This window comes from Carassius gibelio, chromosome A23 (assembly GCF_023724105.1).
Source record: "Carassius gibelio isolate Cgi1373 ecotype wild population from Czech Republic chromosome A23, carGib1.2-hapl.c, whole genome shotgun sequence".
Classification (NCBI taxonomy): domain Eukaryota; kingdom Metazoa; phylum Chordata; class Actinopteri; order Cypriniformes; family Cyprinidae; genus Carassius; species Carassius gibelio.
Genome location: NC_068393.1, coordinates 4383009 through 4405805, shown reverse-complemented (window position 1 = coordinate 4405805; position 22797 = coordinate 4383009). Strand labels below are relative to the sequence as shown.

At 39.0% G+C, this 22797-nt stretch overlaps 1 protein-coding gene across 2 annotated transcripts in view; it reads left to right on the top strand.

Moving 5' to 3' along the window:
- The first annotated feature begins 3758 nt into the window (after window positions 1–3758).
- LOC127944687 (1-phosphatidylinositol 4,5-bisphosphate phosphodiesterase gamma-1) overlaps window positions 3759–22797 on the top strand; it is a 35827-nt gene continuing 16788 nt past the window's right edge. Inside the window, exons 1-12 of one of the 2 annotated variants that reach the window (XM_052540854.1) lie at window positions 3759–3993; window positions 4581–4856; window positions 14746–14898; window positions 14980–15073; window positions 15227–15274; window positions 16609–16693; window positions 16866–16949; window positions 17429–17451; window positions 19032–19101; window positions 19195–19296; window positions 19835–19953; window positions 22572–22657. In XM_052540854.1, coding sequence (XP_052396814.1) covers window positions 4646–4856; window positions 14746–14898; window positions 14980–15073; window positions 15227–15274; window positions 16609–16693; window positions 16866–16949; window positions 17429–17451; window positions 19032–19101; window positions 19195–19296; window positions 19835–19953; window positions 22572–22657 — 1075 coding nt within the window. In that variant the 5' untranslated portion in view covers window positions 3759–3993; window positions 4581–4645. The remainder of the gene's footprint in view (window positions 3994–4580; window positions 4857–14745; window positions 14899–14979; window positions 15074–15226; window positions 15275–16608; window positions 16694–16865; window positions 16950–17428; window positions 17452–19031; window positions 19102–19194; window positions 19297–19834; window positions 19954–22571; window positions 22658–22797) is intronic. The other variant, XM_052540855.1, reaches the window with a different exon arrangement.

The window sequence follows — 22797 nt, the reverse complement described above, 5'->3', positions numbered from 1 at the left end:
ACGCCAAGATGCTTCACGATGAGAAGAGTAAAAAGGAGGAAGTCTTTTATTTAATCCTTTAGTTTTCATTCTCTGAAAAACTACAAACTGATTTAATATGTATGTATATCCAAATAGATTGTTATATCAGAGCCATACATGTTTTCTCTAATAAATGTGTGTGTTTTTGTTGGGCAGTGGAAACGAAGAAGGCGGCAGTGCAGAGGATATCTGAGCATCTGATGAAGCTGGAGGTTCAGGCCACAGATCGTGAAGAGAATTAACAGATTGCATTAGGCACATCTAAACTCAACTACCTGGGTCGCCTGGTAAGAGATATCTGTGTTTTCACATTTACTTTGGCAAGTTTGACTTCATTCTAGTAGTCTAACTTTTAATGTAGAATTAGTGCAAAAAGTACTATTGTGGAAGGAGTTTTAAGGTTGCATATGTCCCTTCAAAATAAAGAGGGGAAAAACATGCAGGCGGGAACAATAGACTCTGGCGGTTTTCCTCTTGTATGTAATGTCCGTGGGTGGGAGTAGTGGCGGTTTAGGCCCAGAGAAGGGTCTGTGCCTGAACCAGACTCCTGCTTCTGTGTGTACAGTCATCAGCCCACCTCTCGGCTTATTTTTGGACAAACTCCATCATATGACACAATGGCCCATTCACCAGTTTCTAAATGGGAGGACCCCTTGTTTTGGAAAAGCGTGGAATAATATCTCTTTGACCTTTACCTCTGCTAAATGTGTGTTTGTGAAAGAGACTTTCTCCAGCCATGAGATCTTGTTTACTACTTTCTTCCCTCCACAGGTGCAAAATTGGGAAGATCCCATTGGGAAGATCTACAACAAAACACAGTGAGAAAAGGGGCTATCGACATGAAAAATTAGGATTTTGAGTTTTAAAGCTTTTATTTATTTATTTATTTTATTTTATTTTTGGTGAAATCTTTATCAAGGAGATTTGGCACAATGTAATGTAAAAAATACAGAACAAGCTAAGAGTTTCTTTCAAAATGAGGGTCTCCATCAGTTGTCAGTGGTTATTTGTTTAACTCAAATGGCCTTTTTAAGAAAACCGAAGAGGGCCTGATACTGAGCCTTGCTGAACACCATGTCTTTATTCAAGAAAGGATGTAATTGTTTCATATCATACCTTGATTGTTAGTATCTTTTGATTTTAGCCTTTAGATATATTGATGAATTGTATATTTTCATAGAAAAAAGCAAACAGAGGCATTAATGTCATGATGAGGTGATGCAACAAAATTTTAATATAGTCTTTTCCATTTTTCAACGTTTCTATCAGAGATGTACATTTTATTAATGTGTGCAAAGAAATGTTTTTTATCAAATGAATATGATTTTAAGTATAGCCATTATTTCTGTGTATCCTGTTTAGCATTTATTTTTATTATGAAATTTAATTTCTGCGCCTTTGCTTTGGCATAACAGTTTCTCATGAAAGGAAATCATGTTGCACAGCACTAGTTTATATGAAAGCTTGATTATTCCAGTTGGTAACTACTTAAAATATGAATCCATAAATGAAAAAGTCCATCGCATGCACTGTCAATAGAAAAATATGATGTATTTGATGTATTAATATAAATCTAATAGGTAATGTACATTTTAATTTGAAGTTTTGTGCACAGTTTTTAAAAAGAGCATAGAGATGAGAAGCAGCAAATATTTTAATCAATCAAGTCCACAGCTATGTTTTATTTTAAAAAGTAAGAAGAAACTTATCTTAAAGAAAAATCTTTTTATACCAACCGAGGAAAGGGCAGTTGTGTAGGACTGCTTTTTTGTATATTTTATAAGTCATATGGTACCTGGTTAGAGATCGTACATTGATAAAAATGTTATATGCAAGATTAATAACACCATTAAACCTTCATTTTTCTCTAATTTATTGGGCAGTATAACTATGCAAGCTTCAATGTTGATTTTGCTTTGCATTATTGTAGTAGGACATTATCAGGTTACACAGTCCTTTTGTGAAGGTTATGTATTCAGTGTAATTACTGACAGTTAAACTATTACATCAACTCTTAGTGTAAGCAAGCTTAGTTTAATATTGATTTTTAAATATGTTGATTCATACAGACATTGTTAACAGTAATTATATGACAGAGATATTTGTGTGTAATTTAAATGTTATTGGGTCATTCATGCGGGAAACTGAAGTGAGTGAAAATACAACGCTCGGTACTTGTTATGAGACAATATTCGAGAAAAAAAAAAACGTACACTTACTTGCAGTATATAGAAATATTGAATAACTTAATCTAAAGAGGGCTTTTTTTGTTAAAATGTTTATTAACATGATATGTCTAGAATAAAGGTCGTACCCACATCCTCTGTGTCTTTTGCTTTGTACGTGTGAATTTGCCGTGAGGGCAGCGATCTGTTCCTGCGGCTTTGGTTTATAACCTCTTCCTATGAGGGCGTTGTGCAATTGCATGCATGTCTGCTGTCACATTATGGTGCACGCCAGTTTTGATTTGAAGAATATGCTGTTCTCTGAGAAAAGAGAAACTTTTATAAGGATACAGCTCAAACAAAATAATTGTTTAATGATAAATACGTTGAAGAGTATAGTAGAAAGGCATATTGAAGCCTCCTCTATTGCCATCTGTTAAAAAAGGTTGTCACCTGAGTGGTGGGTGTTAATTTCAAACCCTGATATTATATAAATCTGAAAATGGGTAGAGTCAGTGCTGTCTGTGCACATAACTAGACTGTATTGTGTGCTGCATGCACACATATAAGGTTCGAGAGCAACTGAGCTGTTCTGATGTGTACAGTGTTTTTGCTAGTATGAGCATAGAGCACACTGTATGACAATACTTGCATCATGGCATATTGTATAATACAATATGCCATGATGTAATGCACTTTGCTCAATTTCATTTCCAGTGTAACTAGTGAACCAAAAGTAGCTTTAAATATCTTGATCAGACTTCCAAAATGAAAAAGAAAGAAATAAAAAGTAAAAATGCTAAATACTTATTTGAATGCACAAAATTATAGGCAGTACATGGTACATAATGTGCAGTATATAGAGAGCAGTACACTAGTGTTGTATTCCTAAAATATGCTGTGTCTGAATAGGCATATTTCCATACTAAATAGTATGTCAAAAACATTATGGCAAATGTTTTATTTTTGCCCAAATTAGCAATGCCACTGATGCTGGTCGTCACATGACAGTAACAACATGGCAGGTGTAGTGTGTCCAAATTTCATTCACACATACTTTTTAACATTTGTGCAGTACATTTGAAACTATATGTAGTACCTACAAGGCAGTATGCGATTTCATACCGTCACCTTGTGTATCCAGTTTATACAGAAATAAAAATGAAATACTTTGTATATTATACACTGTATAATGCAGCAGGCATAAATGTGGTATTATAGTAGTAAGCTATTCCAAACAGCCATAATGCGTATACTGCTTCACACAATTTAGGAAATAGTGTGCAGTGCACACACTGAACTGTACGCAACTAGTATTCCATTCTAAAAATAACCCCATTTTTTACACAAAACACTTGGCAGTACACAGTGTATACTGTGCAGTATATAGTAAGCAATACATTTGTAATGTATTCCAAATGCTGCCTATGTCACCTCGGTGTCCAGTTCATACCAAAAAAAAATGTAAATACTGTATACACACTAGTAAGTGGTATTGTAGTAGTGCACTACTCAGCTATCATGCACACTGTTCCACACACAGTCCACACTGCGCGAGCGCTGGAGAGCGCGCTGTGACTTTAAGAGGCGCGCGCTGCGCAGCGCTCGAGGGATCGGCTGATGGGGGAAGGGCTCTACACATCCACTCATGGCGGAGAACAGAGCTCACGCTCGGCTCGATCTCACCGCCGAACCCGCGTCTGACCCGGAGCTCAGGACGACATGAGCGCTGCTGAGATTGCGGACACACTGGACGTTGAGTTTCTGCTTTTACTGAGTCCCGGAGAGCCAGCTGCATCCAAACACGGTAAGACAAAACAAACCTGTTATTATCATCGTTAGATACTCCGAGCTTTCTACTGCATCTCATGTAATAGCCTTTCAGATCTGATCTGTGTATTTAAATAATTCAGGAATGTGTCCTTTTTATTTTATTATTTAAGCATCAATGTTTTTGTTGTTGTTTGCAATGGTTGCATCTGTATAAAGTGATCTTATTGATTGTGTTTAACTAAATCTTATTATGTAGATCAACTCGATTTACACGCACTCGACTTTAGATTATAGTATACGTTAACGTTACATTAAAGAAAGGATACTTGTGATCTGTGTTGTTTATATGTTATAATAATAATAATCCATGCATTTTAAGCGTTGATTATCAATACAAATCAGACATTCAGCTATTAACCATCTGCCTTATAACCAGCAGTAAATCCAAGTTAAATAGACACATGTGGATGCATCTTACAGCAGGCCCCCCTCTCTCTCTCTGTGTGTGTGTGTGTGTGTGTGTGTGTTTTCATAACTGATGTAAATGCTGCATACACTGCTACTATGTCATAGTGGTGTTTTGTGATTTTTCTAATGCCCTTTTCTTCCTTATTTTGGTAGGTGTCCTCATCAGGCCTGGGAGGCTGTGAATTATTCGGAAAGGAACTGAAGAACAAACAGGGGAAATGGCTGCGACCGTGGGCTTCTCCTCCAACGGCCCTGTGCCGCTGAGCGACACCGAGGTGAACAATCTGTACCGGGATCTGGAGCTGGGCACTGTCCTGACCCTCTTTTACTCCAAGAAGTCCCAGAGGCCGGAGAGACGGACGTTTCAAGTCAAGCTGGAGACCCGGCAGATCATCTGGACCAGAGGAACGGATAAAATCGAGGGCGAGAGTAAGTTCTGCCTTGTTTCTGGGTGTCTGAGGTAAGGCTGGTGGATGTTAAATGAGTGCTCGGCATTATGGGTTCAGAGAAGGGCAGCTGGCATCACATTTGCATAATTCATAACCACAGTTTTGGTTTTGGATGTGCCATTAGCTATAAATAAATAAAAATAGCTGTAAAGCAGTTCATATTTCTAAAAGCATATTGTGTTTATACTGCAAATCATAATGATGGTGCCCTACACCGTCAAAGACGTTCATTCACTTATGCAGCAGTTTATTTTTAGTTTTCTTGGTGGAAAATAACTGGTGCACATTATGTATGGTTTACTTATTTTGACATTTGCGTAAAGTATAACAACTCTGGATTCTGCAGCCTCGAAATGCGTGCGTCTTTAGCCTCTGGGTTCTCCGTGATTTTGTTTGGCCGACTGAATTGTGATAATGTTTGTTAAGTGTAAAAGCGTGTGTTTTGGGCCAGGTTTAGCAGCAGTATACTGCTCGCCTCGGCTCTGATCGTGGGGCAGGCCCATCTGCGCTGCTGTTTTCCTGCGGCGGGATGTCTTACACACAGCTGCGCTGTGCTCCGGATGCACCAGCCACACTAAACAGAAGAAAAAAAACACGCAGTGAGCCTCAGCGAGGTGTAATTGTGCATCTGAAGTTAAATGTGACTTTCTTAAATCAGACCTTTAGCAGGGCCGCTCTGCTGAACGTAAGGATTTAACAAACAGATTTTGTGTTTGGCGTGTGAGGTTGTTGAAATAATCCATATTTAGGTGTGGACTGTAATTGTGTGTTATGAATCGTATGTTAACCTGTCCCCTGTCTTGATAAGAACGTTCACACTCACAGGAAATTTGCACAGAGATCCGACTGACAAATCTGTAAATATCGCCATACTCCAAAACTGTAATCCCAGGTATGAGCAAGTCATGAAAATGAATAAAATCCTAAAACAGCGTGGGAAAATTCATGGCTTTAGAGCACATTAGTTGTGCTGTTTAAATCTTTCATCAGTGTGGAACCAATTACTGTGAGTGTGGTCTCCACAAACAAATGGTAAAAATATACAGTAATCTGGTCATAATAGTGATGAAGTGATTGATTGTTGGATGACTTCTTGATCCTGGTATTTTTCATGTTTCTGGCCGGCGTTCATCTGATGTGTGTTACCTCACGGAGACCCAGTCAAAATACATTGTAGGAGAAGTGCTTATGAAATCTGGCTTTTTCATCAATAACGTCAGCTAACATTTTGATGTTGGTTGCCAAATCCGTTGCATTTCTAGTCAGCTGACAGTAGGGAGTTTATTGGTGTATTTGATTTGCACGTTAAGTTTGATTGGAAATATAACTTCCCAGCAAAACACTCACATTTTCTGCTAGTTAGCCTCTACTAGTAAAGTTTTGGTTTTGTTTGCTGTTCATTTAAATGGCTTACATTGTGTGTGTGTGTGTGTGTGTGTGTGTGTGTTTTTAATGTTGACTCCCAGTTTGTGGAATTATTATCCCGACCCTTCCCAGATTTCACTTAACGTTTGGCCCACATCTTTATGTTTTCAAAGGCGCTTCTATGAGGAACACAGGTCTTCAGAAAGCACTGCTATATTTACGATATGACAGAATAGTTGTGTTGTACTGCTGTTTAAAACCATTTTCAGTATTTTGAGTCTGTATATGTTAGTCCGTAGCTGATTTATAAATCTCAACCTGCACATGGAGTTCAGACACGCTTGGTTCGGTCTTCACGCTCAAGTGATCGTGCTAATTCATTTCTTTATTTTGACTGATAATCAGTGTGCCGCTCCTTATCAGCATGCCAGAAAAGCTCACTTATGAATTGTGTGATTGGTTTGTAAGCCAAGATGGATCTACACCAAAACTTTCCCACTGCTCGCTACTTCACATCCAAAGATATCGTGACCAAAGATATATACTCACGTGTTTGGACGAACTGCACATTTGATTGTGTCTGGGAGCTTTCAGATTTTCATTTTGATGGATTTTCCTGGACGTTCCTGTGGTAAAACTCTCTTAAGGTGCGTGTGTGTGTATGTGTGTGTGTGTGTGTGTGTGTGTGTGTGAGACAGGAAGACTCTTGGTTGTGCCGTGCAGTCTTGTTTCCTGCTGCCCTGTTTGGGATTGTCAAGCGGTTCTCTTGCACCCAGCCTGGGCTCCTATCTCAATCCAACTGCCTTTGTCCTGTCTGTGTGTGTGTGTGTGTGTGTGTTAGAGAGGGGCTTCCTCCGCAGGACTGTTGTGTTTGTACTCTCCAACTTGATCATATAAAAAGAAACCGATGGAGCCAGTATGGACTAGGGCTGAAACGATTAGTCGACATTATTGACATTGTCGACAATAAAACAATTTAGACAATATTTTTGTTGTCGAGTAGTCGTTTGATTTAATTTGACCTCATTTAGAACCTGCAATAATGCGGTTTGACCAGTGTGGCGCTGTAGCGCAAGACTGTAATTCAGCCCTCCTCGATGAAATTCAAGAGAAGAAGAGACTCAGCGCTGCTTCAGAGAAACCAGGCGGGAAGGAAGTCGACCAGAAGTTGAAATTGGCCGCGTGCCGCCATCTTGTAGCAGAACTTCACTTGTGTTAGCATCCCATTGACTCCCATTAATTTTGGCGTCACTTTGACAGCAGATAACTTTACATCTGAGGCGTTTAAAGACTCCATTTGTCCATTATTTATTTCTAAAGATACACGACAATGTATAAAGTAAAATACCTTCTATGTTACATTATGGCCCCGTAGAAACAGTTTTTGTAAAAATAGGCTAACGATTGCATCATAACCACGCGACTCTCTGTCGCACAGTAGAGAAATTACCGTACAGACAGGAGGAGAAGCTCGCAGGCGATTAACTTAATATGGCGTACTGGCGTTACAGTTTAAAATACTATACAAAATAATTAATCAGAATACTTACTCCTGCTCACTCACGACAAAGAACTCAAGCTCGCCGTCTCTGCAAGATTAACGATGGCAGTTTGCACGCACAGCTACTAGAAGATTTACATCTGTCAGACAGGTTGCTGATGTCATCAAGCTTCGTTTGAGTCTGCGCGTCAGAAACGGAAGTGCTAAAAAACGCTGAAAATGGCTTCACTTGAGTTCCAATGGGGTCGCTGTGTCCATTTCTTTTACTGTCTATGAGAGAAACTCACCCGAGCCGAACAGAATGGCGTTTGGATATGAAGATATATGACGCAAGATTTCCTCTCAATAACGAAATAAACAACAACAACAACAACAACATAAAATCACAGCAGTGTGACAGCAGCAGTTAAAAATGAATCTTATTACATCGATGTGGATGTTTGCATGAGCTCAGTAAAGCATTCACGTCATGTCTATAGTATTTTTATGCAATACCTTAAATCAAGTAGCTTTATGGTATTAAACATTATTATTAAATATTTGATTAAAGTTATAGTTTGGTTTGCAGAGATCAAAGCTTATCTAGCTCAGGACTGTTTCGATGATCATAACCCAGTAAGGTATTTTAAGAGATATTACTCTACCAGTCAACAGTTTTGCTCACCAAGCCTGCATTTATTTGATATAAAATACAGCAAAAGCAGTAATATTGTGCAATATTTGTATGATTTAAAATAACTGCTTTCTATTTAAACATATATTTTTTTGTTCTGGTGAATTCAGAGGAGGATCTGGATTCATGTGGATTTGGGTCAGAAAGCCTCGACCTGAAGAAGTAGACTTGAGTTCAAATAAAAGTTCTGGTAAAAATCTATAATTTCTCATTTAGGGGTGGATGGTATATGTATTAGATAATCATGTTGGTTCAGTCTGATACTTTACCAATGATTTAATCGTTTGAGAAATGTAAACCAAAAGATCAGATTGATTTCTCACATCATAAACACTTTAAAGCAATTGTACCTTGATCTTTTGACACTCAAAGCTCATTGTGCTCTTAAAACACCCTGTAAACATGATCACTTTTTGTGAGCACTTTTAAGAAACTCTAGTAGGAGCAGTGAAAAAGAAACATTATAGGTCTACTTGACTTGATTAGTAACTTAATTAGGAAGTGAATTAGTTCAGGTGTTTGTGAAGTGAATACTGTACCAGTGGTGGAAGTCTTGGACTTTATGGCATTAGATCTGAATTATGCTACATCTGATTGGATTGGTTCTTCACTGGTATCATTAAGGATGTTTTATGTGTTGAATTTCATGTTTCACCATGACTTCACTGCTTTAGGCCATCACTAAAAATATTTTGGTTTGCAGTAACAGTAAAAAATCAAAAACAAAAAATGGTCGGTAGGTAGATCTATTTTTTATTTTTTAATTTCAATGTAAAAACAAATGGTGATGACGTAGGTATGAATTTAAACAAATTAGCATATCGTGACATCACTGGTTGGGTCTTCATCCCGTGCCTTCGGTGCATACGGTAATTTCAAACCTCATTTTGATGCAGGCTATATAAACCACAAACAAATTGAAGTCTTTGTCAAAAACATGTTTATTGCATGAATTTCAAGTGCGAAGAAAATAAATGAGGTACTGTTATACTTGCATCCACCAGTAGGTATCAATGCAACCTACAAATGAGAGACCGTTTACTTTGCTTTCTTGGGTTGTCACTTTTGTGAAAAAATCCTGTTTGAAGTGTTCATTGCATCGATTGTAAAATCGATTTTGCATGTCTAAATATGTTTTATATGGTATATAACACCAAATATAGGTAAATCCACAGACAACAGGCAGGCGAATATTAAGATTCACTATATTGGTAAAGACGAATATTTCTGATGATTTATTGGTGTGAAGTTTCATGCACAATGACAAACAGGAGTGCAACATTCTCGAAAAACAATAAGCAGAGTGGACCGCCATAATGCAAAACATTTACTGCAGGCTTCAAACATGGCTATGTTTACGATTAAATTTCAACAACAACAAAAAATTGCATACCTAGGCGATTCTAGCCCGAATCTGTATCTGTATGCATGAGAATACCGGCAGAATTCACATTTCTGTTGTAAAAAGAGAAACACTGTGCAGAAGTATTATTTGCTGTTATGCATGTGTGTCCGAAGCTGCAGTTGCTGTGTGACGCGTGCCCCCCCCCCCCCCCCCAAAAAAAAAAGAAACCTGGACGCGCTTCAAAAAAAAAAAAAAAAAGAAACCTGGACACGGCAAGAGAAGCCCGTTAAAATTAATTTCCTATTTTCGTTTTCGAAACCTGTGTTGGTTGGTCCAATTGATTCGTGCAATAGATTTTCGAACATAAAGTGACAGTTGACACGGTCACGGTTTTAGACTAGATGGGAGAACGGATGGGCAAAGGTCTGGGCACAGCTTTTCCAGAACTTCGTGCTAAGTTAAAGCGGTGTCGAGCTGTTTTAATAAATTTTTTTTAGATGAATTATGAATTAACATTTAGTTTACTGCAGCCGCAGCCATCATTACCAAGCGTGAACCGTTGACTCTGACAATGAATGAGAGTATGAGGCCGCGCACATCAATGCGCTTCCTCTGGAAATGGTTGGCAACGCTGGATAGGATTTGTTTGAGAATGTCTCCAAATAGCAGCGTTTTTGAATGTGAGGGAAAGTTTACCTTGTTCAGATTCCCCAAGAACCCAGCGTTACACGAACAGTGGATGCAGTTTGTTTTTCCGGGGCAGCTACAGAGTGTTTCAAGTGCCTTTGTGTGTTCTGGTCATTTGAGTGATGAATGTTTTATAAACAAGGCCCAAGTCCACGCTGAATTTGAATATTGTTTGCTATTAAAACATGGAGCGGTCCCTGTGATAAAAGACCCCATTCATCTAAGTACAATTGGTTCAGAGTTCTGTATTTTGTTGGAAATCAGCACATAATTGAATATATATATTAATGAAGACAACACGAAACATCAGTATTATAGCTCCATTCACGGCATGCCTCCAGGAGCTCTGCCTTTTCCGGAAAGAATCGGAAAACTTTATTTTTCTTTTACAAATATGGTAAAACTAAAGACTTTTTGGATAAATGAACGATGCAGTTCTACTCTATATGTACTCAAGATTAACATGAGATTAGGTGAAACTGTATGTTATGTACCCCTTAACGCAAATGTCGGTAGGGTTATGGCAAACAAGAATATTTTTAAGGATGGCCTTATTTTAGATTTTCTGACCTATTGAAAACCCTAATCAATATAATATTATTAACAATCAGTATATTAGGCTCCATAAGTGTCACTCTTACAGTTTTCCTGCTAAACTAGGTAGACCTACAGTAGTTCAAACTAGGACTGCACGATATTGGGAAAAAATGACATTGCAATTATTTTATTTTTCTGCGAATATATATTGCGATATTAGTTTTTTCTTACAAACAAAAATGGGGTGAGCACACTTACATTCTCATTTTAAATGATTTAAACATCGACACCATCGTGCCAATTGATTATTATGCACGAGGGAGAGAGAGCAAGACAGCGCTCGTGTTGTTTGAAGACTGTGAGTGGCGGCCAGGGCTCGCTCGCTCGCTCATGCTCTCTCTCGCACGCTCTCCGCGAATCACATTCATCAAGGCCCGGGGAGCAACTGGCCCATACAGTTAATGAATAACGGGTCAACTGCGACAGCCTACATCGCACATCCTGCGATGTGACTATCGTGGATTCGTACATCGCGATATCGATGCTTAAACGACACATCGTGCAGCCCTAGCTCAAACAATAACGCTGTAGTTTCTACAGGACTATACTAAAAGAGATCCAGAGTAATACAAATATAGTAAACATTTGACACTGGTCTGCTGGAATCTGCTGTTTACGTGACTTTATGAGCAGATGAATGTTACTAAAATGGTAGCTGGAGCTGGTGTTGAGTGTTTTATTTAATTACATATGGTGTCTCTCTCACACGTGTCTGTCAGAGTAACACAGGATGAGTGTGGTTAAAGAGCAAGAGGAGAATCAGGAGTGAGTGTGTTTACACACACACACACACACACACACGCACAGAGAGAGAGAGACTCTGTGTCTTTGAAATTAACCTTTTGCCACACCTGCAAATAGTCTAATTGAGAGTTTAGCAGCCATAAATATTTCGTGGAGACAGAAGTTGTGTAGGGACAGATGCTTTGTTTCTGGTTTTGATTCAGTTCAGTCATGTTGCTTATGAAATTCATATTCTTCCCAATTCATCGTGAATAGTGCTGTAATTTTCAGGGCAATGAGTGAAAACTTTTTATGTACTCACAAAAGCCACTTTTTGCACATTTGTAGGGCTGCACGATTAATCGAATGTGATTGTCATGCGCATTTTCTCGGTTCTGTGATCCGCAGTAAATCATCCTCGCATGCTTTCAGATGGAGCAGCATTTACTACACAGAGCAGTAGTTCACTGACATGCTACGAAAAAAAAAACCCAGACTATTTTATTGCATGATTATGAAATCAACATAGGGCTGCACGATATTGGGAAAAAATGACTTTGCGATATTTTATTTTTCTGCGATATATATTGCGATATGAAATCTAATCTAATTTTTTCTTACAAACAAAAATGACTTGAGCACACTTACATTCTCATTTTAAATGATTTAAAAATCAGAGTATTACTTAAATTAGAGTAAATTATTTGTTTGTAACTTTAGGATATGGTTTGAGTTTTTAACATATTAACTTACATGATCTTACCATGAGCAATACTTTTGTTGCTATATTTTTTAAATCTTTGTTTATCTTGGTTTATAAAAACACAGCTGTTCATGGTTTGGTAATGTTACTTCACAGTGCATTAACTTTGTTAACAAATACTGTACAACTTTTGATTTCAACAATGAAGGCTTTAGTCTAAATGTTGAAATTAACAATGTTGTAGAAGTGCAGTTTAGTAATAGTAAATGTTAAATAATGAAGTTAAATAGTTTAATAAATAGAACATCATTGTAAAGTGTTACAGATTTTTTTATGCACCAATTCAGATGTCTCGTGAGTTCAGTGTTGGACAGGTCAGTTGTTTAAACCACTCATTAAATTGAATCGGTTCAAGGGAATCATTAGTTCGCGAATCAGAAGTGTACAGCATGCGTTGTGTAATTGTCTCTGCAGTTTAGGATATCGCACAAGATTTGACAACACAGAAAACATGTCATCACAGAATTTTTTTATTTGTATTTTTTGACACCATCGTGTCAATTGATTTTGATTAATATGCGCGAGGGAGAGAGCAAGACAGCGCTTGTATTGTTTTAATACGGTGAGCGTGCATGCGCGGCTGGGGCTCTCTCTCTATCTCTCTCTCACATGCTCTCTCTCTCTCTCTCCCTTGCGCGCTGTCTCTCGTGCTCTCTCTCTCTCTCTCTCTCTCTCTCTGCTCGTTCTTATATGCTCTCTGTTAAACTGACAGGACTTAAACTGTGCAATTAATCCGCAAATCATATTCGGCAAGGGCCGGGGAGCAGCTGCCCGTACAGTTAATGAATAACGGATCAACTACGACAATCGCGGATTCGTACATCGCGATATCGATGCTTAAACGACACATCGTGCAGCCCTAACTCCAAACTCACTTCATAACGTCTGTCAAGTGTTTAAAATAAACCCTTCTGTGAGAAGATGTGACCGATTCTTACACAGAATAAGGCACGCAACATGTATCATAGTAGTCAGTGATAACGCATTATAAATATATTTTATTTTAATATAAATAACTGAGAAAAAGAACTCAGATAAACCATATATTGTTGTAGTCGTGTGTTTATTAGTCACGTTGAATCAATGAAAGCAGTTAAATCTTCTGTTTATCCAGCTACCGCTACAGGCTTTCCCTGGGTTTCTTCTTCGGGGCGTGTTTATAGAGTTTGAGCGCGTGAGCGCCCTCTGGCCTGTAGTTGGAGATTTACTGCTGATCACAGAACCGATTCTGTCGAACTGCGATGTCTATTCCATTTCAATTATTCGTGTAGCCCTACACATTTTTGTTTTGTTTTGGACATTACTTTTTCACTTACAGACTCGTGTAAAGCCCTAGAATCTGAAAAAACAAACAAAAACAAAAACGAAACTTTAATTTGTTGTTCATTGTTGTTCATGTTCGTTTTGCACGTCATAAACTTAATAATTGTTAATTGTTGTTATGAAGTCCTTGAGAAATATTAAGGAAAAAAACAGAAAACAGCTTTTAATTTCCTTTTGTAAAATCTGAATCTGATGGTCTTCCTCTCATTATCCTGAGGCGTGTTGCGCTGTGGTGCTCGCGTCAGTGAAGCAGGTTTGAGTCCAGCATGTGAGGCTCAGTAATGCGAGGCGTTCGTTGTTTCTTCCTGTTCTGTGGTGGGATCATGTACAGAGATGGTATCAGATGTAATACTGTGGTGTTGAATTATCATATTAATATGCTTCTAAGGTACTATTGGGAAATTACCATTGCACAAAAAAATATCAGTGTTGGGAGCATAGAAATGTGTCACACATGTGTCATAATCAGAATTTCCCTACTGCCATGCTTTTTATTTCTGTCATATTTTTTAGTTGGAAACTTCAATTTTTTATTTTATTTTTAATACATATGTAGTAATTATGAAAATGAAAGAATAGAAGACAGAAGAGCTCTAATAATGCTGATGTCATGGGTTTGATTCCCTGAAAGGATTCGAATATAAAGCTTGAATGCAGTACAAGTTGCTTTGATAAAAGTGTCTGCTGAATGTGGAGTATAAATGTAAAATGTATTAAAGTCGTATCTAAAAGGTAAATTTTTTGAATGACCAAAAATTGGTCCCGGTCAACCCTAAGATTCACACTTGTTAAAAGATACATTAGTAAAAACCCAAATGTAGTTTCTTTTCTTTCTGTATTTTGGTGTGTTTTAACGCTTGTTGGCTGATTTCCTCCCTCCTGTCTCCTTCAGTTGATATTCGGGAGATTAAGGAGATCCGCATGGGCCAGAAGTCACGAGACTTCGAGCGATATGTGGAGGACTCGACGGCCCGGCCGGACCAGGCCCACTGCTTCGTCATCCTCTACGGGACAGAGTTTCGGCTCAAAGCGCTCAGTCTGGCAGGTAGATGAGGGCATGACTCCTGTGTGTTACCATACAAGCTTCATGAGATCTCACACACGTTCTCCTGTCTGTGCTCCCCAGCGACCTCAGACGAGGAGATGGCCATGTGGGTGAAGGGTTTGACCTGGCTGGTGTCCGATACGCTTCGCTCCCCCACACCCCTGCAGATAGAGAGGTGACCTTTGACCCCTCCCTCTAGATATTGATTGATGAAAACCATTAAGCTCTGAGGTCACACATGTCAAGTGTAAATGTGCCTGACATCAGCCCTGCCCGTGTACTCGTGTTAAAGTGACCCGTATGTTCTCTGTTGTTTTGTTGACATCAGGTGGCTGAGAAAACAGTTTTACGCAGTGGATCGCAGCAGGGAAGACCGGTAGGTTTCGTAGCAGTGTGATCGAGCACACTGATCCTGAGCCGTTTTCCTGGTTGTTTTAATCTTCTTCCTTGTGAGATGTGTGTGTGTGTTAAGGTGTGTGTGTTAAAATGGCTGACTCAGAGGTACCGGACCAAACACACACACACACACACACTTACTCTCCTGTTGGGTAAATAGAGCAGAGAGACGGCACATCCTGCAGCAGGAAACAAAGCTCAGAACATGAGTGTGTGTGTGTGCACTCCTACACACACACACAAGCACACACACTGAAGGTAAATACAGTGAGGGCGGCTGAAAGACACATGAGCTTTGTGTGAGGTGTTGAATTCAGATGAAATGGTGGTCTTCTGGAGGCTCATGACATTTTCAGCTTGTCAGAACACATGTGACTAAATCAGATGAGGGACATACACCGTAGAAATTAATAATCTTTTCCATTCACAACGGAAAGTTGCCTCTTCACTTGTATATACTGTGTGTGTGTGTGTAAATAAAGTTTGGGATAAGTAAGATTTGTAATGTTTGAGTAATGTAATGAGTTTTTTTCTGCTCATCAAGGGTGCATTTATTTGATCAAAATTACAGAAAAAATGTTGGTAACACTTTATTATAGGGTCCAATTCACACTAATGACTACTTGCTTATTAGCATGTCTATTATTAACATATTGGCTGTTTATTAGTGCTTATAAAGTACATATAATGCATGACATCCATAATCCTACCCAATACCCTAAACTTAACAACTACTTTATAAACTATTAATAAGCCGCAAATAAGGGGTTAATTGAGGCAAAAGTCATAGTTAATGGTTAGTTAATAGTGAGAATTGGACCCTAAAATAAAGTGTGACCAAAATTTTTTATATTGTAAAATATTATTGCTATTTAATAGTTTTTTATACTTTAAACTGTAATGTCATTCCTGTGATGCAGCGCTGTATTTTCAGCATCTTTCCTCCAGTCTTCAGTGTCAGCTGATCTTCAGAAATCATAATAATAAACTGATTTACTGCTCGAGAAACATTTCTGATTATTATGAATTTAATGCATCCTCACTGAATAAAAGTATTAATAGCTTAAACCTTACTGATCCCAAACTTTTGAACAGTATACAACAATTATTTCTGTTAAGTTAGTCGCTGAAAGCTTTCTTTCTTTTTTTTTTTTTTAAAGTTATTTTCTTTTTTTTTTTTAGCAGATGTATTTATTATTATCTTGGAAGAAACAGATGAAGAAAACGGCCGGACTGAACTTCCTCATAAACCTGTCGCTGACGTCACGGTGTGATTAATAACCTCGTTCCCAAACCTCTTGTGTTGTTTTGCAGTATTTCCTGTAAGGATCTGAAGAGCATGCTGTGCCAGGTCAACTACAGAGTTCCCAACATGAGGTTCTTACGGGAGAAGCTCCCGGTAACACACACGGCCCACTGATAATAGTTGATCTTTCAATCTTTCTTTAGGAGACCTTTGTAGTTATTTTGTCTGTGAATTTGTTCATCTGTATTAACAGGAAAAGGGCAGCACGTTTCTCTTTGTTTTAAATGTATTATTAATCATATTATTCATGTAATGTCTTGGTTAGGATGGAGAGCTGAGGAACGGAGATGTGTCGTATAGTCATTTCGCACAGTTGTACCGCAGCCTGATGTTTGACGCACAGAAATCTGTAAGTCACACGTTTATTTGTGTGTTCACACATTTATTTGTGTGTGTGTGTTAGTTATTTGTAGATGGAGCAGGGCGAGAGGTGAAGCTCTCCTCAGAGCCACTTAAACCCCATCAGTCGTCCTGACTGCCCCGCTTCTCAAATGGCCTTCACGTCAATACTCTGCCTTTTAAAAAGCCTCAAGATCCATGAGCTAAAAGCCATTAGGCCACACACACACACACACACACACACACACGGCACTAATGACCCCTGCACTTGAGGCGCTCTCTCTCTCTCTCTCTCTCTCTCTCTCTCTCTCTCTCTGTGTGTGTGTGTGGATGTTTGATATCTCATCACATCAGTTCATTAGCGTCTGAAGGGCTTGTATACGGCTCCAGATGTAAATCCAGGTGTTTTCCTGTAGTGCTTGTGGAATAGGTACAGTTACAGTTGTATTATTCACATAATCAGCGTTTTGTTCTGTGTTGTTTTCACAGATGGAGATTCCACTGCTGCAGAGGTATTTACTCACGCTCTTATTTTCAAGCTGAAGTATTTACAGATGTGTGAAAAAGCATGTCTCACCTTTGACCAAATGTGCTTTCTTTAGAGCTTCTGTTTAAAGATAAGCCATCTCATAAACGTCCAGTGAAGCTCATTTAGTGTTTGTGGTGTGTGTGTGTGTGTGTGTGTGTGTGTGTGTGTGTGTGTGTAGGTAGAGACTCTTGAGACGCTCACAGAAAACTCTCCTGCCTCGTTCTGGTTAGAAAACTGAGAAACAAAATCATTACAACACCGTCAATAATAATAATAATAATAACGGCGTTAGCATACAGTTTATTGTTATTTAGCCACACATAACGACATAAAATTTAATATCCTGAGCCTGCGTAAATGCTGACAACTAAACACTATTGTAAGCGTTTCAGCTAACGCTAGCTAGCTATTGGTGCTATCTCGTAAACAACATCATAATGATATTCTTGATAATCACTAACTGACCTTTATAGTCATGAATATGTTTTGTAAACACTGATATTACATTAAAACCTTTATTATTTCTCAACTCTACAGCTGTGCAGTAAAAATCACTTTCATTCATGAAGACAACATGAAAAAATGTGTCTCCTGGCGAAAAACTAAGACTTTTAAGATGAAAATGATATGAAATTAGCATTATATCCAGTAAATGGCAGCAGAGGATCAACATTAGCTGCCATTTCAACACCCTAGATTTTTTTTTTCCCCCATGTCCTGCTTTGTATTTATGAAATGACTATTATAACAGGTTTTACTGCTTTTACAATGCTGGAGTATAAAATATAGCAAGTTCAGGAAGTCACAGGAAGTCACAAAGTCTCATGTCATTTAAAAAAAAATAATAAATAATTAAATAAGCCCAGACACAAACAGCCTAGAAGGTTGAATGTATGTAACTACAAATTAAATAAGTTAATTATTCATGGTATAACTAAATTAATTAAATAATAATGCATTATATGTTTTGAAATATTTTTCAGATTTAATTGAATAACTGCATTTTTCAGTCTTCTCTCTAACTGCTGTAGTTTTGTGACTCTGAGGTGAGTCTGAATCAGTGGATGCACAGCTCTGTTTCTCACAGATGTTGCTTTATCATTCTCACTCACAGCAGTGAGTCACCGCACACTTCAGCAGTTTTTACACTCGTGTTTGCCGTTCCTGAAACCTTATGTGTGGACGCTAGGCCCTCTTAGACAAAACTATTCTTCAAATTGTGAATGGATGATGTAGAGAAACAGAGCGAAGGGCGCTCCCCTGACAGCACAGCTGATTTTGACTGGAAATGACTGAGCTGGCTTCTCTAAAACCAGGAAGTAATCATTCATATAGTCAGCTGCGAGTTACATCAAGCTATTCTGAAGTAAAGAGTCAGAATTGTAAGGTTAAAATTGTCAGATGAAATTACTTTTTGATTTTATTTTATTTTATTTTTTTACTGATTGTGCACAGTTATATCTATTGGTAAATGGTCATTTACTGTATTTGATCTGCCATCCCAGAGCATCTCTTGGGTTTCTGTATGTGATGCTGAAACACTGATCTGTGTGTTTCTTACAGACTTATAGAGAGACCTGAGCAGGAGATCTCACTGGAGGACTTCCAGAACTTCCTAACTGAACATCAGAAGGTTACACATTCACTTCTCGTGTTATTACACTTGGCGTGTAAATGACGTCTGGTTTGTGTAATCGTGTGTGTGTGTGTGTGTGTGTGTCTTCAGGAGCTCTGGGCTACAGACAATAACAAGGTGCAGGAGTTCATGTTCCACTACCTGAAGGATCCTCTGCGAGAGATCGAGCAGCCATACTTTCATCAAGACGAGGTGATTATTACATAAACATGAGTGCCAAGTGACTAATGCATTCTGGGTACACATTTTTTAAGTTCCCTGGGAATGAAACCCATAACTGTGCAGTTGCACTCTTTAACCACATCACAACTTCCTGCTATACAGCAGTGCTGTGTGACCTCAGATCTTTGTTTGATATGCATAATCTGCTTCTTTCTGACCTTAATTAGTTAGGTTTCAATTTCCATATGCCGTTTAAAAAGAACTATTTAAATGAGGTATATGCACATATTGAAGTTTCATGAAAAAGACTGAGCTTTTATTGTATTATACTGTTTTCATGTTGCATGATTCAATAGTTGTGGTTAATATTGAGGGTTGCCTGAGCAAACTGTTTATATAAATGAGTTTCACACGTGTTCCACTTTTTTACTAATTGGAGTAGAAATTGTTACACACATACTGAGATTTGACTGCAGTTTTTGTAAAGCTTACTTTTAAACTGTTTGTAACTATAACTTGCTGTTTTAAATCGTGAACATCATGTTCTGTGTTTTGTGGTCTTTCTCAGTTCCTCACATACCTGTTCTCTAAAGAGAACACTATCTGGGACGTGAAGCTTGATCAGGTGAGGCCAGAGGACATGAACAACCCCCTGTCCCACTACTGGATCTCCTCATCCCACAACACGTGAGTAGAAGCATGACCAGTGCTCCCTCTAAACTACACACTGATGTGAGCAAAACAAAGAGATGGACTCCGTTCAGCTGGAGTCCGTCTGCTGCTCTTGTTTATTTTGAGTAACATGCAGTCCCTTTCAGAAACATGTCATTTCAGAAACATGCCGTCCGTTTCAGAAACATGCTGTCGGTTCAGAAACATGCCGTCGGTTCAGTAACATGCAGTCCCTTTCAGAAACATGTCATTTCAGAAACATGCCGTCCGTTTCAGAAACATGCAGTTTCAGAAACATGCCGTCGGTTCAGTAACATGCCGTCGGTTCAGAAACATGCCGTCGGTTTCAGTAACATGCCGTTTCAGAAACATGCCGTCGGTTTCAGTAACATGCCGTCGGTTTTAGAAACATGCAGTTTCAGAAACATGCCGTCGGTTCAGTAACATGCCGTCGGTTTTAGAAACATGCAGTTTCAGAAACATGCCGTCGGTTTCAGAAACATGCCATCGGTTTCAGAAACATGCCATCGGTTTCAGAAACATGCAGTCGGTTTCAGAAACATGCAGTCGGTTTCAGAAACATGCCATCGGTTTCAGTAACATGCTGTCGGTTCAGAAACATGCCGTCGGTTCAGTAACATGCCGTCGGTTTCAGAAACATGCCGTCGGTTCAGTAACATGCCGTCGGTTTCAGAAACATGCCGTCGGTTCAGTAACATGCCGTCGGTTTCAGAAACATGCAGTCGGTTTCAGAAACATGCAGTCGGTTCAGTAACATGCCGTCGGTTTCAGAAACATGCCGTCGGTTCAGTAACATGCCGTCGGTTCAGAAACATGCCGTCGGTTCAGTAACATGCCGTCGGTTTTAGAAACATGCAGTTTCAGAAACATGCCGTCGGTTTCAGAAACATGCCATCGGTTTCAGAAACATGCCATCGGTTTCAGAAACATGCAGTCGGTTTCAGAAACATGCAGTCGGTTTCAGAAACATGCCATCGGTTTCAGTAACATGCTGTCGGTTCAGAAACATGCCGTCGGTTCAGTAACATGCCGTCGGTTTCAGAAACATGCCGTCGGTTCAGTAACATGCCGTCGGTTTCAGAAACATGCCGTCGGTTCAGTAACATGCCGTCGGTTTCAGAAACATGCAGTCGGTTTCAGAAACATGCAGTCGGTTTCAGAAACATGCAGTCGGTTTCAGAAACATGCAGTCGGTTTCAGAAACATGCCGTCGGTTTCAGAAACATGCCGTCGGTTTCAGAAACATGCCGTCGGTTCAGTAACATGCCGTCGGTTTCAGAAACATGCAGTCGGTTTCAGTAACATGCAGTCGGTTTCAGTAACATGCAGTCGGTTTCAGTAACATGCAGTCGGTTTCAGAAACATGCCGTCGGTTTCAGAAACATGCAGTTTCAGTAACATGCCGTCGGTTTCAGAAACATGCCATCGGTTTCAGTAACATGCAGTCGGTTTCAGTAACATGCCGTCGGTTTCAGAAACATGCCGTCGGTTTCAGAAACATGCCGTCGGTTTCAGTAACATGCCGTCGGTTTCAGTAACATGCAGTTTCAGTAACATGCAGTTTCAGAAACATGCCTTCGGTTTCAGTAACATGCAGTTTCAGAAACATGCCGTCGGTTTCAGAAACATGCCGTCGGTTTCAGTAACATGCCGTCGGTTTCAGTAACATGCAGTTTCAGAAACATGCCTTCGGTTTCAGTAACATGCAGTTTCAGAAACATGCCTTCGGTTTCAGTAACATGCAGTTTCAGAAACATGCCGTCGGTTTCAGAAACATGCCGTCGGTTCAGTAACATGCAGTCGGTTTCAGTAACGGACATATTTCTAAGAGAAACAATAATCACGTTAACAAAATCTTCCCTGTAAGAATATATTTCCACATCATGCACTCCAAAATTCTTATTCTTGTGTACAAACATCTTATTAACCAAAGACATAGTGTGTGTGTGTGTGTGTGTGTGTGTGTATAGTGTATAGTGTACATAATGAATACAGTATATGTGTACACACACTTTAAATCATGAATGTCTTGCCATATAAAAATGTACCCATCAAATAGATGTCTTGCTTACGTCGGAGTTTTGGCTTCCTAATGTTCAAAACTACAGTAAAATGTTGAACAACCAGCAGAATATGCAACTTGAACAAGAGAAGTCATCTATGAAAGTGTATTGTGTGTCTGTCAGTGACCTGTAAATGTGCAAGGGAGCGTCTGAGCCTGAAAATGGCAGAGGAGTTGAGAGATTTCTATATGTTTTCATACAGTATGGCATTGAAGACTGATGACGTGTAACTATGGTACATTGTGTACTATTTGCATTCAGTGCATAATTGATTTGAAATACTAGCTTTTGGTTTCTTTCGTGACTTCAGAACAATTAGGGTAGATTTTTGTGAAGATTATAAAATAGTATTATTTTTACTAGATTATAAAGCTGTTAGGTCTTTTAAGGGGAAATGGTTAAAGACTGACAGAATGGAAAGAATCCTTTAACGTGTTTGTAAAGAATATGTTTGTGGCGTTCATGAACTGTAGTAACGGTCAGAGGTGTAAGGTGTGTGTTATGTAGGAGCTCAGACGGGCCCTGACGTGTGTGTGCTTGTATTTTTAGCTATCTGACGGGAGACCAGTTTTCCAGTGAGTCGTCTCTGGAGGCGTACGCCCGCTGTCTGCGGATGGGCTGCAGATGCATCGAGTGTGAGTGCGCTCAGCCAGCCGTTATTAATGTTACACACACACAAACATGCATGGTGATAATAAAGCTATTTTAAATTGAACAATGTATGTGTAATGTATGTGTAAGAGTTTTTTCTCCCAGTAGTAAAACTGTCAGGCTG